The 14,919-nt window shown below is 44.5% G+C and overlaps 1 protein-coding gene across 1 annotated transcript in view; it reads left to right on the top strand.

Moving 5' to 3' along the window:
- The first annotated feature begins 349 nt into the window (after positions 1–349).
- Positions 350–14,919, top strand: part of LOC308381065 (mannosyl-oligosaccharide 1,2-alpha-mannosidase IA) — a 190,966-nt gene continuing 176,396 nt past the window's right edge. Inside the window, exon 1 of the mRNA XM_080858571.1 lies at positions 350–971. Coding sequence (XP_080714697.1) covers positions 405–971 — 567 coding nt within the window. The 5' untranslated portion in view covers positions 350–404. The remainder of the gene's footprint in view (positions 972–14,919) is intronic.

Here is a 14,919-nt window from a genome sequence, read left to right as displayed (position 1 = left end):
GTGAATGAAAGATCTTGTGATACTGGAAACACTGACCGACCCAGAATGCAATATTGATATGGTTGGAAGCCTATAGGTTTATTCTTCAGAGGAGGCAGTACACATTTCCTGTGCAAATTAGCCAACTGTGACAGTTTGAGTGACACCATTTGAGATGCAACTACTGGCACACATGCTTGCAAAATTGTTGACGTAACCCTTGCCCATGTAAATTCAATTGATCACCATAAGGGTCCTGTCAGTGCTCTTTCTACGTGACAGAGGACAAATGCGAGGTTGAGTGTCCACAGCCTCGCTTAAACTTTTAATGATTGCAAGAAGATTCTTTATCTCGTGGAGGGATTGATATTGTCATCGCCTAGGTTACCAAAATCCTTCAGTTTAAGGGATTTTACGGATTTTAAATGGTGTTCCGAAAGTTACCCGGTGTGTCGGCATCGGGCATGGGTCTTCGCCTTTCCCAGAAATTTGTGTTTCTTCTCTTTCTGTCGGGGTTGGTAACTCTGTGCTTCGGGGCCCTATTCTTCTTACCCGATTCCGTCCGTCTGAAGCGGATTTTCCTACCCAAGTCAGACAACCAAGCGGTGACAGTGGGCTCAGAAAATGATGCCAGGGAGCATTCAAAAAAGATGTCTCGGGAGCAAACGGCAAAGGGTGACAGCACTACAAAACTCAAAATACTGAGCCGCAAACAATCTGTTACTCACCAGGCACGTACCGTGGAGAGATCCGTAGGAAATAAACCGCCAGAGGAATCCAACCCACCTAGGACGAAGACAGAACCAGGCAGCAAGGCTCGGGAATCTGTAACCAGGGGAGATAGAGTGACCACGTCAACTCAGAACGGTCAAACCAAGGATAACTTTGACTTTGAGAAATTCAAACGGTGTCTACTCAAAGCGCCCCTGGGAAGTGATAATGGCAAACCGGCTGATCCGCAAACTCTACAGCGTCGGGAGAAAGTCAAAGAGGTAAGGAGCCTTTTCAACAAATTAATGATGTAGTAGCCTACTGTAAGCTTGTGACAGGATGTTGTGCATTTACTAGTGACACTCTAGTGATCACATCCTCTGTAACCTCTCCCGGATAGCACCCCACTGACCACCACCATCGTTAGTGCAACAAAGTGTGGATATTAAGAAAATAATATAAAAATGTTAGCAATTCCTGGAATGTCTCACTTATTATTGGCATAGTCTAATTAAAACATGAGCCGCGAAACAGAATAAGTTCACTTGAAGATTCTGGAGTTGAAACGTGACGTAAAAATGTTCATGTTTGGTGAAAATGGCTGAATAAGTATAAACGAGTAAAGGAAAAGGGAAAAAGTTATTTGAAAGCGATAAGAAAAAGTGACCGCAATTAGAAAAACGGTGGGCCGTTAGTCTGTCAGTTAACTCACCGCACGAAAACTAATGAGCAAAAGGCCAGCGGACCGCTAGCTCTGCTCCCAGTAAGCCGACAGGTCCACTGGCCTTTTTTTTTTTTTTTTATGTCAGGGCTGTTACAGACTTCACCGCACACACTCACACACTCCCTCACCCCCCCCCCCCCCCCCACCCCCCCCACCACACACAATCTCTGAGAACCGCCATTGCATTGTCATACTTAACTTCTCGGGAGCCTCTCAAGCACCTCTCGGGGTTATCGTGGAAAACCTTTGGCTGGTACAGAAAGAGAATCAAGGCTCTGTCAAGTGGATGAGAATCGCAGCTAGTGAGAGCACCCTGCTCGCTGACAGCAGAAATAGGATCCTAACAAGCCAACTGTCAGCTCTCGTTAGATCAACACAGATGTCACCTTCTTTTGGGTTGTGAGGCAAAGTAAAATATTCCCCTTATGTGTTCTATCTATAGATTATGCTGGGGAAGAAGGTTGGCCCAAGTCACTTTGTGTCAGTTGAATACAATTCAAGCCAGTGTAGAATGTAGCTCTCCGTAGTAAAATGAATGACTGAATGTCGGATAAGTTGTACTTATGTAAAGTGCTCTCTGTGCACTGTGTTTACTTGATTACATGGATGTTTTGCTCGTGGATATTTCAGTTGGTGGTTGACAACATGGTTTTGAAAATTTACATTTTTCCTTGGTACTTCCTCTTGGAATTTTCCCTAAAAAATGTCTTCATCACAGAGGGGAAAGCAAACTGGATGGGGAGTTTTAAATTGAAGCTTGAAGCAAAGGGACTGCTCACAAAACCAAGGGACTTTGTGTGATTGATCGTACCTCTTGCACCATCATTACTGCTTTGACAGGACAGAACTAATCAATGCAGTCAGTAGGACTATCACACAGAGCCATCAGAGCATATTTGCCTTAGTGTGATACACAGAAAATGGTTTGGCCAAAGGTGCTCCTTTCTCCATGTGCCAAGATGACGGGATAATGTCCTTTTTAGAAGTGCTTGCCATTCACACTGTCTAAGACTCAAACATTCATATTTTATGGTTGTAGTTATGGTTATAGTATTTAGCAGACACTTTTGTCCAAAGCACAGTATAAAACATTTCAAAAGACATTATAAAACAGATACAATGAAAACAATGAAGGCAATACTAGAAATAAAAAGTACAATGACAAATAATTCAAGAAAGAATATTAATATTATTTTATTTTAAGTTATGTGATGATTGGCCATGTGTAAGCCTCCACAAACGAACATTATTTCTCAATTACAATTTTATAATGTAGAAATTAGAATGATAGTGAGCTCAATCTGTAAAAATGAGCGTAGAAGGTTATCACCAAGAGGACAGTGTAAATCAAAGTGATTTTATCATGTTAATATAATTAAGGATAATTACATTTTCAGTGTAATTAAGTGTGATTGTGATCTTCTTGGCCTGGGTTATAGTGATTGATAAAACATCCAGTTTCATCATATCTGCCAACTGTATGACTGCAGTCATATGGCCAATGGCCATAGCTGGATATCAGATGACAGTACTTGTATTTGTTAATGAAACTCGTCTTACTGCAGGTTTCCCAGGCTAGATTTGAAAAGTGACTGGTTTTGTTCTGACTGTCCTCCAGTAAGGCTGGTAGTCATATAAATGTAAATTTTAGATCTGGCACCACTTCATAGTCACGCACATTGTTTCATTTCCCATTCAAACGAATGGGATGCGACATAGTACCGAAACAAGACAACAGATCCATGAGGGGAGAGATGGGGTGAGATGTGTTCTCTCTGTCCGAGGCTGCCTCCTCCTTCACAGGATGAAGAGCACACCTCTGTGCCATAGCTTGGCAACTACACCTAGTTTTCTGATCCGAAGCATCAGCAACAAAACATGGACTCAGACCAACAGAACAGGTTGCGTTTCTGCGCCCACGTAAAAAAAATGTCCAGGGGTAAAACGCACAGTGGATGAGAAGTGGAGGCCTGTTTATGGTTCTCTGTGGACGTACATTTGGGATCTCACCTCTCATTGGGTTTGGGCCAAGCCAGAAGGAAAAGCAAAGAAAAGAAAAGCGATGTTAAACGTCTCTGTCAAGCCGATGCATTTTTAGTGTTCTCATCTATTTCAGCCAGGCTTGAAGTACTTTTCCTTTAAAAGGAGTTGTGGCTCTCTTATAGGAAACCAAGGGGTTTTTGAACCTGAACCTTAAACTCAATCAGTGTAAAAAAAAATATTGAAAATGTCTGTTTCTACCGTCATTTTGTTTTTTACAGAAACTGAAACAACAGAGACTGTTGAAATACACATTTTCTACAGTTTCTTTACAGTTACTGAAGTAAACAAACATAGGTCTATCGCTGTGGGGATCCTTTCCATGTTGTCAGGTGAGTCTGTCAGTGGCGAAAACAAGCAGATGCTTGACCCATGGGATTGCATCGTATAGACGTTTTGCTATTGCCAGTTATTATAACTCAATACTGGACTGATTTCGATCGTTTTTGTCTCTAGTAAAAATTTGGGCCTAAAAAGATGGGAAAATAAGGTTAAAAAAAATCAAGTTTCAAAATCAAGATGTTTCCCGTTAAAGCTATTTCAAAGTGAATGATTTATTGTGTAATGCATACCAACTGTATTAGACTGCATTCATCTTTTTTTGTGTTTAAGTATTCACTCACTGTCAGAAAATGTATGACTTTCTAAACACATTAACATACAATTGTATGACACAATTGTATTCAGTGTTTGCATCGGAGCATACAGTGCTTATTTGCACTTTATCTACAGGCCAAACCTTTATTGGATGAGTCCCATCATGAGTGTCAGCTGTCACTGGAGATGCCTCTGCGTCAATTCTGCTGACTGGAGTCCATTGTCATATTCTGTTTCTGGAATCCTGTGACCTTCTGTACCCTTAGTTACTTGTGGCTCCATCTCCATTTGTACAGAGCAGACATGTTCACACTTTAATAGAAATGATAGCAATTTCTTTGAGCCTGCTAAAAAGCAAAAAAAAGATAGATGAGGGTGGGTGTGTGTGTGTGTGTCTTTGCGGAGCTTCATAACCTCGATGGCGGTGCAAGCAGTCTTGTTTTCCTGTTTCACGGCACTGGCAGTGGCCGGAGGCGGCTCATTGTACTCGCCGTGTCTCTTGAGAGACCCTCCTGCCAAGGGGACCGCGGTGCAGATGCAGCCAGATGATTGCGTCAAACATCTGGGACCCAGCGTAACGCCAACGCCAAGTACTGACGTAATACCCTCCAAATAAGGCCAAATGTTCAAGCAGCGGCTATTAGCGAAGCCCAGACTGGCTAGCGGAGGCAGATTTTCTTTGCCGATTTGAGGAGGTTGGCTGTTCCCAGCATGCAGGGGGAAAGGGTCTTTTGAGGAGTCTGTTTTATTCATCAGATAGTGTGGCTTTTCAACCACGGCTCTGTCATCCTGCCTCATTGAGTACTTAGAGGGATACTTCATACCAGGAAATGGCCTTTTTGTACTCAGTTCAGCTTCTGATGCAGACGATAAACCCAGCTGGCTTGTGCTCGGAAACATCAAAAGTGCGTAAATAGTCAGTCTTTGTTATTATTGACTATAGATGAATGAATTCTGTTTGTCCTACTCACTCCTGCTGAACTGAGATAGAATGAAACATGTGTTGGTAATAAGAGCCAGCCTATAAGGGTACTTCCTGCCATAGACATATAGAATTACTTCTATGGTGATTACCATACATCTATGGTGACTCTGCAGTTGTGGGTCAAATGTGGTTTTGCTGATTGCATGTGGAGAGTCGGCCCTGGCAGTCCCATGATCGCATAGCAGTGATCAGCTGCTCTCTCCAGACATTCCTGCTGTGTGGAGCCTGGCGAGCTGAGAACCAGTCCCCACAAGTCCCCGCAGTGACCTCATGACTTTCACAGAAGGCAGCACTGGGTGTTTAAGTCCTTCAACAAGTAGGCACTGTCCCGCTATTGAAACAGCAGCAATTCTCTGGTCATATGGTTGGTTGTATTATGGTTAGTCTTCAGTGCATGTCTACCGCTGTCAGAGTATTTGGGGTTGGGGTTTCTGTCGTTCTTTTCTTCTGTCTTTCTGTGATTTGCACCTTTCAGGACAAAAACTGACCTAAGCTACCACTGTAGTTCTTTACACACTGGTTGCCACGGTAACATAAATGCACAGATAAGATCTAAAGAGAATAGCCTATTGGAATACTACAGCTGTCTACTGTGTACTAACTTACTGGATAACTGCACTCTTGTTAGAATGTGCACAACAGTCAATAAACTTGATCACAGAGAGGATATAAAATATACTTTTGTGTTCTTGGCTACACGTATTGGTAACACAGGCTGTTCTTTGACACTATATCTGAGCAGGAAGTAGTTCACTGACAAAGAGCCCAGTGACACTTTTTAAGAGGAAATGTGTGAGGCCGTTTTGGTTGAGGTGGGGTTGTTTTTTGCGGTTTCCTTGGCTTTGTGTTGGCGTGGCATGGGGGGTGGGGTTTCTGTGCACTTGAGCGAGCTGCAACTACGGACGACAGCGTACAAAGAGGGTACAGCAGCAACCAGCTGTGCACGATTCTCTCACCTTCGCACCGTGTGGCTGACACGCAGAGGGAGGCCTCTGTGTCTCAGGATGCTTCTTTGTCCGTGACAATGTCACACATATAGAGGAAAGAACAAAATCCCACCTGGCAGCCACTTACTCAAAATAGCCCCCTTAACGAGCATGAAGATTTGATGTGAATTCACCACTCTGTGCACTACTTAGCACACGGTGTAACAGTTAGCATGTGTGCGTTTTTACTGAGGGGAGATGGATCGCAGCAGCCACAGCTGGGGGTGGGGGTGGGGGTGAGGGTGGGAGGGCAGAAGGGATGGGGGTGGCGGTGTCCTTGCATGTGAAAAGGATGGACACAGAGAGGGAGTTTTCAAAAGCGCCGAAACAAATTGAAAGCTTCATGGCAGAGCTTTGATGGGAGACTCGCAAGTCCCTTGATGAATCTACAAACCCAGTGCCTCTGTTTGTATGCGTGTGTGTGTGTGTGTGTGTGTGTGTGTGTGTGAGTGTGTAACCTTGGTGCTTGTGTGTGTTTGTGTGTGAGAGTGTGTGTGTGTGTGTGTGTCATCTATTCAGTTCAAGCTTTTAATGTGGATGTTGGCAGCCCAGTGAAGATTAGGGTCAGGCTTGTTGCTCTCAATGAACTCCCAACTTTGGCCTGCATCCACGCAACATTTGGCCAGTAATGACATAATCTTGTCCTATCAGCTTGTCAGATTTGGCTCTGACAAAAAGGACATTTCAGCTTGACTGTCGTCCCCGAAGCTGGTTTACTCATTTATTAAAGAAATCAAGTAAACATTACAGCTGTGAGCTTTAAACAAGACGTGCGTCGTACTATTTAAAGAATTTGACAGCTTCATGACTGAGCGCCATGTCATTTAGCAGACCGGCTTGAGACCTTACATGATTGAGAATTGAAAAGAAAATTAACAGGTGCCTGGTTTATGATGACAGTAAATTCAATTTGTTCTTATGAGCTGGCCCCAATGTCATTACCAAGCAGTGGAAAATTATACATTGTGCATCCTCTAAATTGGGCGCCTGAATAGGAAATGAGGGGTAAAAATAGCAACACAGCTGTCCGGGTCGACCGTCCGTAACCTCTCTCTCTCTCGTCATCGGATCTGGGACCAGGTGTGCATGGACTACATCCCCCCCCGGGCCACCTGGAGGGACCTTCCCCCACCCCCCAGCACACGTCTACTGGTTCTTCTGATGCTGGAGGGAAGAAACAACAACAGTTTTACAACAGCACTTGCATTGTGTTTCTCTCTACTCAGGGAAAGATGAGCAAGATGCGCTCTCTCTCTCTCTCTCTCTCTCTCTCTCTCTCTCTCTCTCGCTCTCTCTCTCTCGCTCTTTCTCTCTCCCCCCTCTGTGTGTGCCTGTATGTATGTGTGTGTGTGTGTGCCTTTATACAGTATATGTGTGTGTGTGTGTGTGTGTGTGTGTGTGTGTGTGTCTGTATGAGTGTATGCAGAACAAAGTCCTAGTGGTGCTTCATCTCAAACCCACAGACTATTGTAGTCCTCTTCAGAGACAACTCTTTCTTTTTTTCTCTCTCTTCTTTGCTGCAGGGTGTTAGAGAGCAGCTGGTTCTCTCCTGCGCTGTGTCTCTCTTTGGAGTCCCGTCCCATCCAGCTCCTCTAGCTGCAAGCGAGCAAACGAGCGAGCGAGCGAGCCCCCGCCTCTTTAAACCCTGCACTCTGCCTCACCTTCACGCCTCCAGCCATTTGATAGGTGCTGTGTAGGCAGAGAGAGCTGAGTCCTGGGAGTGCCCCCCCCCCCCCAGGGGAGTGATGATGGAGGGTGAGGTGGAGGTGGGGGTGGGGGTGGGCTGAATGAATAAACGCAGTTGAGGAAATTGGGGAAAGGAGACAGGGTTAGTACACTGAATCTATTAGTTGTTAGCGGTTAGCGTTGCTTTTCCCCCCTGCCCCCCCCACTAGCTCCCTTTCTTCCTCGTTCGTTATTAATGGGTTTTAGTTTATTTCCTCTCCTCTCTCCCTCACTCACTCACTCTCTCACGCTTTCTCTTTCACAGTCTTTCTCTCCCTCTCTTTCTTCCCTCTCTCTCTCTCTCTCTCTCTCTTTGGTTATAATGGGGGCTTTAGCTGGAGGGCAATCTCCTGCAGAGGCATGCTCTGTGCGAAAGCAGTATAGAAGATTGTAGCTTTCCTCTGTCAGCTGGTTAGAGTTACAACAACCAGACTGCCTTGCTGCATGAGTCTATAGGGAGGATGGGAGGTAGTGAAATGTGTGTGGGGGGGTTTAAAGGCAAGCAGCATGGGTTGTGGGGGTGGAGGAGATACTCTCTCCATGGATGTCTGGGATCCTACATAGGCTGGATGGGGGAGATGTGCTCTGCAGGGCCTGTGGACCCAGTGGGTGTCACACACAGAGAGAGGAAGAGCACAGCGCTGTGATTAGCTTCCTGCCCCGGCAATGGCCGAAGGTGAGGTCTGAGGCGGGTGAAATCAGGTCAGGGGGGTGTTTAAAGCAGCAAGTCCCCTGTTTCAGCCCAGGGGCTTCAGACACCAGAGCTGAGAGGAGAGGAAGAGAGAGACAAAGAGACTGAAGGCTTTTAGTTTCCTTCAGAGGAAGGAAGGAAGGAAGGATAGATAGATGAATGGATAGATAGTCAGATGAGTGGATGGAGTGCTTTTGTTTTACTAAATAACGATGGCTGACCTTGGGTCATGGTTATGGACTCTGGACCTGTTCCATTGGCTATAGGCTATCTATAGGCTATCTGTGGTCGTTAGGTCCCTGGGCCTTACATTTATTGACGAGCAAATAGCATCGAGCAAAGCAAACACTTTTCTCCCAACATCAAAAAAAGCCGTTGAGGAGCTACCTATATCTTAGGGTCCCCTCTAGTAAAGTGGACACAGAGCACCTGCCATTGGTACATTATTCTCCCAAACGTTGTGTTATACACAGGAAGTTATGAAGCCACTACTATCAAGACCCTTTCATTTGAGTTATTTAGGGGTGAAATAGCCTGTCTCTTGCCCTTGCATTAAACACATACAACAGAAGATTCTGGAAAAGATCTAGCCTTGATCTGACACCGAGTCAGGTGATATATGAGACTTCACCTCTCCAGGGACCGGCTGCGTTCGGTTGACCAAACCCTGTGAATGATTTACCTGTGGGCCCTCTGCTCGGAAACAGAACCGGTTTGTTTGTTGTTGACATGACCTGAGCTGCCCAGGCTGTTTGGCTGAGGGGCGCTCTGTTTTACGTCAGCTTCCAGTTAGCAGGGTCACAGCATGAGATCAAGGTTTAGCTCATAGCCACTGGCCTTGTCTAGGGGCAAACTGTGTGCTGAGCATGCAAGTGTGCATATGTGTGTGTGTGTGTGTGTGTGTGTGTGTGTGTGTGTGTGTGTGTGTGTGTGTGTGTGTGTGTGTGTGTGTGTGTGTGTGTGTGTGTGTGTGTGTGTGTGTGTGTGTGTGTGTGTGTGTGTGTGTGTGTGTGTGTGTGTGTGTGTGTGTGTGTGTCTGTCTGTCTGTGTCTGTGTGTGGGTATGTTTGTGTGTGTGTTTTCTTCAGAGGGCCCCAGAGCATACTGTCCCAGACTTGGATGTTATTTTTGGGCTGGAAATGTACAGTAATTTCAGTCTTTATTTAGAGTGTCGCTCTTGTTCCTGACAGTTTTAAACAGCTACTGTTTTCCTCACAACCAAATGCCTCGCAATTATGGTGCATATTCTTGAAAGAAAATAGCAGTGGTTGAAGAACAGTAGACTATAAAATAATGGCCTTTTCTGCCCGTGTCTTTGAACTACCAACATGCTTTTTAGGTTCTGGAAAAAGAACAGCTTGGTTGCTGAGTTGAACCTCATGCTGGGCGTCTGAGTGGCTTTTTTACTACAGGTCTAGATACAGGTCTTGTTGCTGTGAAAATACCCACAATCCTTTGCTGTGGCCACAGTGCTCTCACTTTCCCATCCCATCCATCCTCAGGCTGCACTCCCCACAAGCAGAGAACTAATGAGCAAACTGCCCCTCACACCACTAATTCAGATTCTTTCTGAGTAACTGTGGGAAGAAAGTACAGAGAGAGAGAGAGAGAGCGCAGGAGTGGAATGGAGGGGAACCTTTGAACAGGTGAGAGGTGGAGGTGGAGAATGATGGTGTGACAGTAGTAATAATAATGAGAAATGAGGAGAGAGAGAGTGAGACAGAGCGAAGGAAAGAGACATGGGAGATCGAGAGAGAGGGAGAGAGACATGGGAGAGAGAGAGCAAGAGAGAGAGAGAGAGAGACATGAGAGAGGGAGAGAGGAAGGTAGAGAGTCATGAGAGGGAGAGAGAGAGGAAGGTAGAGAGAGGGTTTATGAGAGGTGGAGAATGAGGAGGGAGAGGGAGAGAGAGAGACATAAGAGGGAAAGAGAGACATGCATGCCATGCCTCTCTAGGGAGAATGAGAGGCGTGTGTGGTAAGATCAGGCCAAGTTAGGAGGCACAGCAGGAGAGCCATACTACAACTCCACACACCTCTGTTCGTCTGCCAAGAGAGAGAGAGAGAAAGAGAGGGGAGAAAGAGAGTGGAGAGAGAAAGAGAGGGGAGACGGGCAGAGAGAGAGGGGAAAGGATGACAGAGGAAGAGAGATAAGATGAAAGAAGGAGCAAAAAACAGAGAAGAGTAGAGAGAGCAAACCAGATAGAGACAGAAGGAGAGAGAGAGATAGAGAATTCAGAGATGAAGGTGAAGGGAGACAAAGAAAAATGGCTACTGTTATGCAGTGGAGATATGCAGGGACGGCATTGTTGGAATCTTTGATGTGCTTGAAAGATGAGATGTTTCGTGTCTGAGACAGCTCAGGAGTTTTTTGTCCGCCCTCCACTCATCCCTGGTGGAAGGGAGAGGAAGGGAGGGAGGGAAAATGGAAAGATGAGCCAATGAACAAGAAGAGAGGAAAGAGAGAGAAGGAAAGTGGCCTAGTTTTAACCTGCATCTGGTTTCAGGCAAAGGCGCTCTTTGTTGTTATGCCTGTGTAATTGGTCAGAAACTGTGTGTGTGCCTGTGTGTGTGTGTATGTGTGTGTGTGTGTGTGTGTGTGTGTGTGTGTGTGTGTGTGTGTGTGTGTGTGTGTGTGTGTGTGTGTGTGTGTGTGTGTGTGTGTGTGTGTGTGTGTGTGTGTGTGTTTGTGGCTGAGACCACTATGCTGGGGTGTGTCATATTTAATCCTTTCTTCTCTCATTCAGAGCCTTGAATAGAGGAAGATGTAGAGAAGAAGAGATGAAAAACATGGCTGAACATTTACACAAAACAGTCAACATGTCTTTTGGACAGCAATGATTCTCTCTCTTTCTAGCTATACTTCTGTTGTTTCTTTGAGAATTAGTAGCTCAGATTTAATTAGCCTTCATCAAGAGTTTAAAGGCCAGGCTGCTTTGAATCAAAGCTGTAATTGACTCTAAGTCTTTGTTTTTACTGTGATTGGTCTTTCAAAATACCATGGCCACCGTCTGCTCTAAACAATATACCCATATCAGTAATCTGGTCTACTAATGGGACAATTCCTTCTTCCAATATGGAAGTTTATGAGAAGCTTTTGAATCAATTTAAATTAATATAGCTCACAGACCCCATGTATACCTTCTCTAATAGAAGGAAAGCACATACTGATCAATAAGTTACAAGTTGAGATGAAATAAATGTCTTGGAAAAGGTGATGCTTTGAGTGCCCTGTCTTTCATTCATGACATATACGGCGAGTCGGACTAAGCATATCTAGCCAAGCATTGCAGCAGTAGCTTGCCATTGCTGGAAATTGCCCTGTAATTAACAGGCCAGTTTGTACGGCAACCTGATGGTTGGTGTATGTGCTCATTAGCACTACACTTAAGGCGCTTATCATTCCCTAGTAATGGCGCCCGTTCGTTTATTATGGCCGCAGAAATAATTGGATGTCTCTCCTCTTCACCCTTTTCCTTCATTTAGCCTGTCTGGTTAGACATGAAAGAGTGACAGTGTCTCTCCTTTATCGAGTAGAACAAAGAACAAACACTACCACAGCACCACGCTTATAATGGCTTAATTATTTTGCTTATGGCTATGGGATGCTATAAATAATTGACTTAACTAAGCTTGTCAACTTTTCATCTGTTTTGACAGTTCAACAGCAGGGGCTTGCTATACCTTTTAACACTCTGTCTAAGCAGACACTCTCATCTCTTGATCAAAATGAGAACAGAGGGAGTTAATAATGTGAAGACATACGTCTGGAAATGCTAATGCTACTCACACACACTCTTCTGGGATGAAAGACGAGGTCTTTCTGTTCTCTTACACCAAAGGCTCAGGATTCATAATAACATTGTGCGCGCATGCGTGTGTGTGTGTGTGTGTGTGTGTGTGTGTGTGTGTGTGTGTGTGTGTGTGTGTGTGTGTGTGTGTGTGTGTGTGTGTGTGTGTATGTGTGTGTGTGTGTGTATTATGTGCAGTGTGTTGGTTTGTGTGTGTGCGCTCATGGGACCTCCATCTAAACTGATAAATGGGGATATCTTGGAGCTGAAGAGACTCAAGGCAAATTAACCCAGAAAGAAAGCTACCACATTGTTAAAGCACTCACAAAACGTAGGTAATTACAGGGGAACAAAAAGGATTAAATGGCAGTTCAGTGTGATCCCAAACTTGACACAGGGCCAGATAATAATCCCCAACACCCGAAGTACATAGCATTGAAGGCTCTGTACGTGGAGATGTCATGACACTGTGTTTACACCATGTGTTTTATCTGACCAAAAAGGACGTACATTACCATGGGTAGTCCACGTGTGTGTGTGTTATAACGTTTCTATGTGGAGAGCCTTAAAGTAAATGTAGTCTGAACTTTAAATAGCTTCAGTTGACATATCTGTGGAGACATTTCTCCCCTCACACCTCTCTACCTCTGGACACATCTAGCACTCCCTCGTCACCCTCTTTCACACCCCTTTGTGACAGTCCCATTATCTTCACTCATACGCTGCAGTGTGAGGCGGTGTGTTGGACTCCTGTATGTCACTACACACTAGACATTACACACAGCCCTTGGAGGAACAGGTGTTCTTTTTACCTGAATGTTTCACGGCGAGGTTTGCTGTGCGCAGCAAGCATCCCAAGGTCTCTGGGCCACTCGAGCATGATCTCGACTGGTCGAGGCGTCCTAGCCATACTCAGGCTCCATTGTCTGCTTGATTCGGTCAGCACTTTCAGCCGCCTACCTCAGCTGAAAGCAGGAAGAGAGAGGGAGGAAGAGAGAGAGAGGGAGAGAGAGAGGGAGAGGGAGAGAGGTAGAGGGAGAGGGAGACTGGAAGGTGATGAGTGGGTTCATGAAGGCATTCTAGATGACAGTTTTTAAAAAACTGCTTAAACACAACATGTCACACTATTTCCGAAACCTGTCAGAAAAGTGCATAAAAAAAAAAGTCTTACCATATGAATAGTTGTGTCTGACATTTGGCACAGAACTTAGAATTTGAAAAGGGATTGTTGTGTTTTGAATGCAGTGTTTCATTTTGCAGGACATTTGTGGTGTTTTGCATTTTGTGTGAGCATTTTATGAATTGTGTGTAGTAGAGTTTTGAAAAAAAAGAGAAAACGTGCATAAGCAGTTGTTAAAAAACCTGTAATATGGTGATTATATTGTTCTATTTAATGTTTCCATATCCTCTTTTAATGTCTTATTTTTCTATGTTCTTTTATCTGCTCATTTATAAAGAAGTTTGAATTGTGCCTTGCCAAATGCTTACTGAAATAAGTTTGTTTTTCTTTTCATGTTTGTTTATGATGGGCCTACTCTTGCTCCTTGTGTGGTGTCACTCTGTGCTTGCCGTAGGACAATTTGCTCCTCATTATCAGTATGGCATTGCAAAGGTTTTTTCATATAGTATTGTTTTGAATGTCTCTTGGCAGTGTGTTCCTGTCAGGGTAATTTGCATGAGTGTATTGAAAAAAAGTATTTCAAATAATCCCTCTAGTGTGTAAGAGACAATCACATACTGTGTGTTTTTTAGTTTTTGCATCTGTCGTGGGAGCTAAATTTGATGTTGACCTGGAAGTTAGATGGTTGTGCGGATGTAGTAAGTGTTGTTTTCAGAATGTGCTATGTGTAAAATGTAAGTCACTGACAGATCCAAACCAATACTTCCGTTTGTACTATCCAAATCACACTCATCACGCCCAATCTCACCCCACCCTTTCCTCTTCCCTGCGCTCACACACACATTCATTTCCTCTTTTTAACTGCTTTCAAAAAGCAAAGAGATATGATAGATCATAGCTGCCATCCTCTTCTGCTACTGCTTGCACTTCCAGACTCCTACTGTGGAGTAGGTACCCTGCAATCGTTATCTCCTTAGGCTCCTCCTGCTGCTCAGAGACTTCCTGCTGGAGGCAGCATCTCCCTCTTGACCCCAGCGCTCATCCCCATTCCAAAGGGGCCACTGTTGATGCTGACTCAGACCAAAAACCTTCCAGTACCTTCCCTCTGTCTCTGCGGGGAAGACAGGGATAAACTGTTCATGAGCAGGAGGATGAGGTGGAGGAAGAGGAAGAGGCTAAGCTTGGGTGGTTGGATGGAAAGGGTTGGTTTTTATTGCAAGCCCTTTCTGGCGCTGAGGACGTGAAAACATGCTAGAACAGTACAATCACAGACAGGGCAATCTGAGGCAAAGTTAATGTTTGTGAATAAGGTTTTCAGGTTAATGATGGTGTAATGCTTCATCAAGCTTCTCAAATGTGTTAAAGGAAATGGAAATGTCAGATGAAAAGATAGACATTACAGTTATCATAAGAAGAATCAGAATCAGAATTGTATTTATTGCCAAGTAAGTTTACACCTACCTGAAATTTGCTTTGGCAAATGTAACAGAGCAGTTTATAGTAAAACTATTTCACTACACTTTGTCACTGCCAGGGAAAATCATATATTTTGTTTGTGTTGAAAGTGTATAA

Source organism: Sprattus sprattus (genome assembly GCF_963457725.1).
Source record: "Sprattus sprattus genome assembly, chromosome: 19".
Lineage (NCBI taxonomy): Eukaryota > Metazoa > Chordata > Actinopteri > Clupeiformes > Clupeidae > Sprattus > Sprattus sprattus.
Note: the sequence above shows the minus strand (reverse complement) of the source record. Positions and strands in the feature narration are given on the sequence as shown.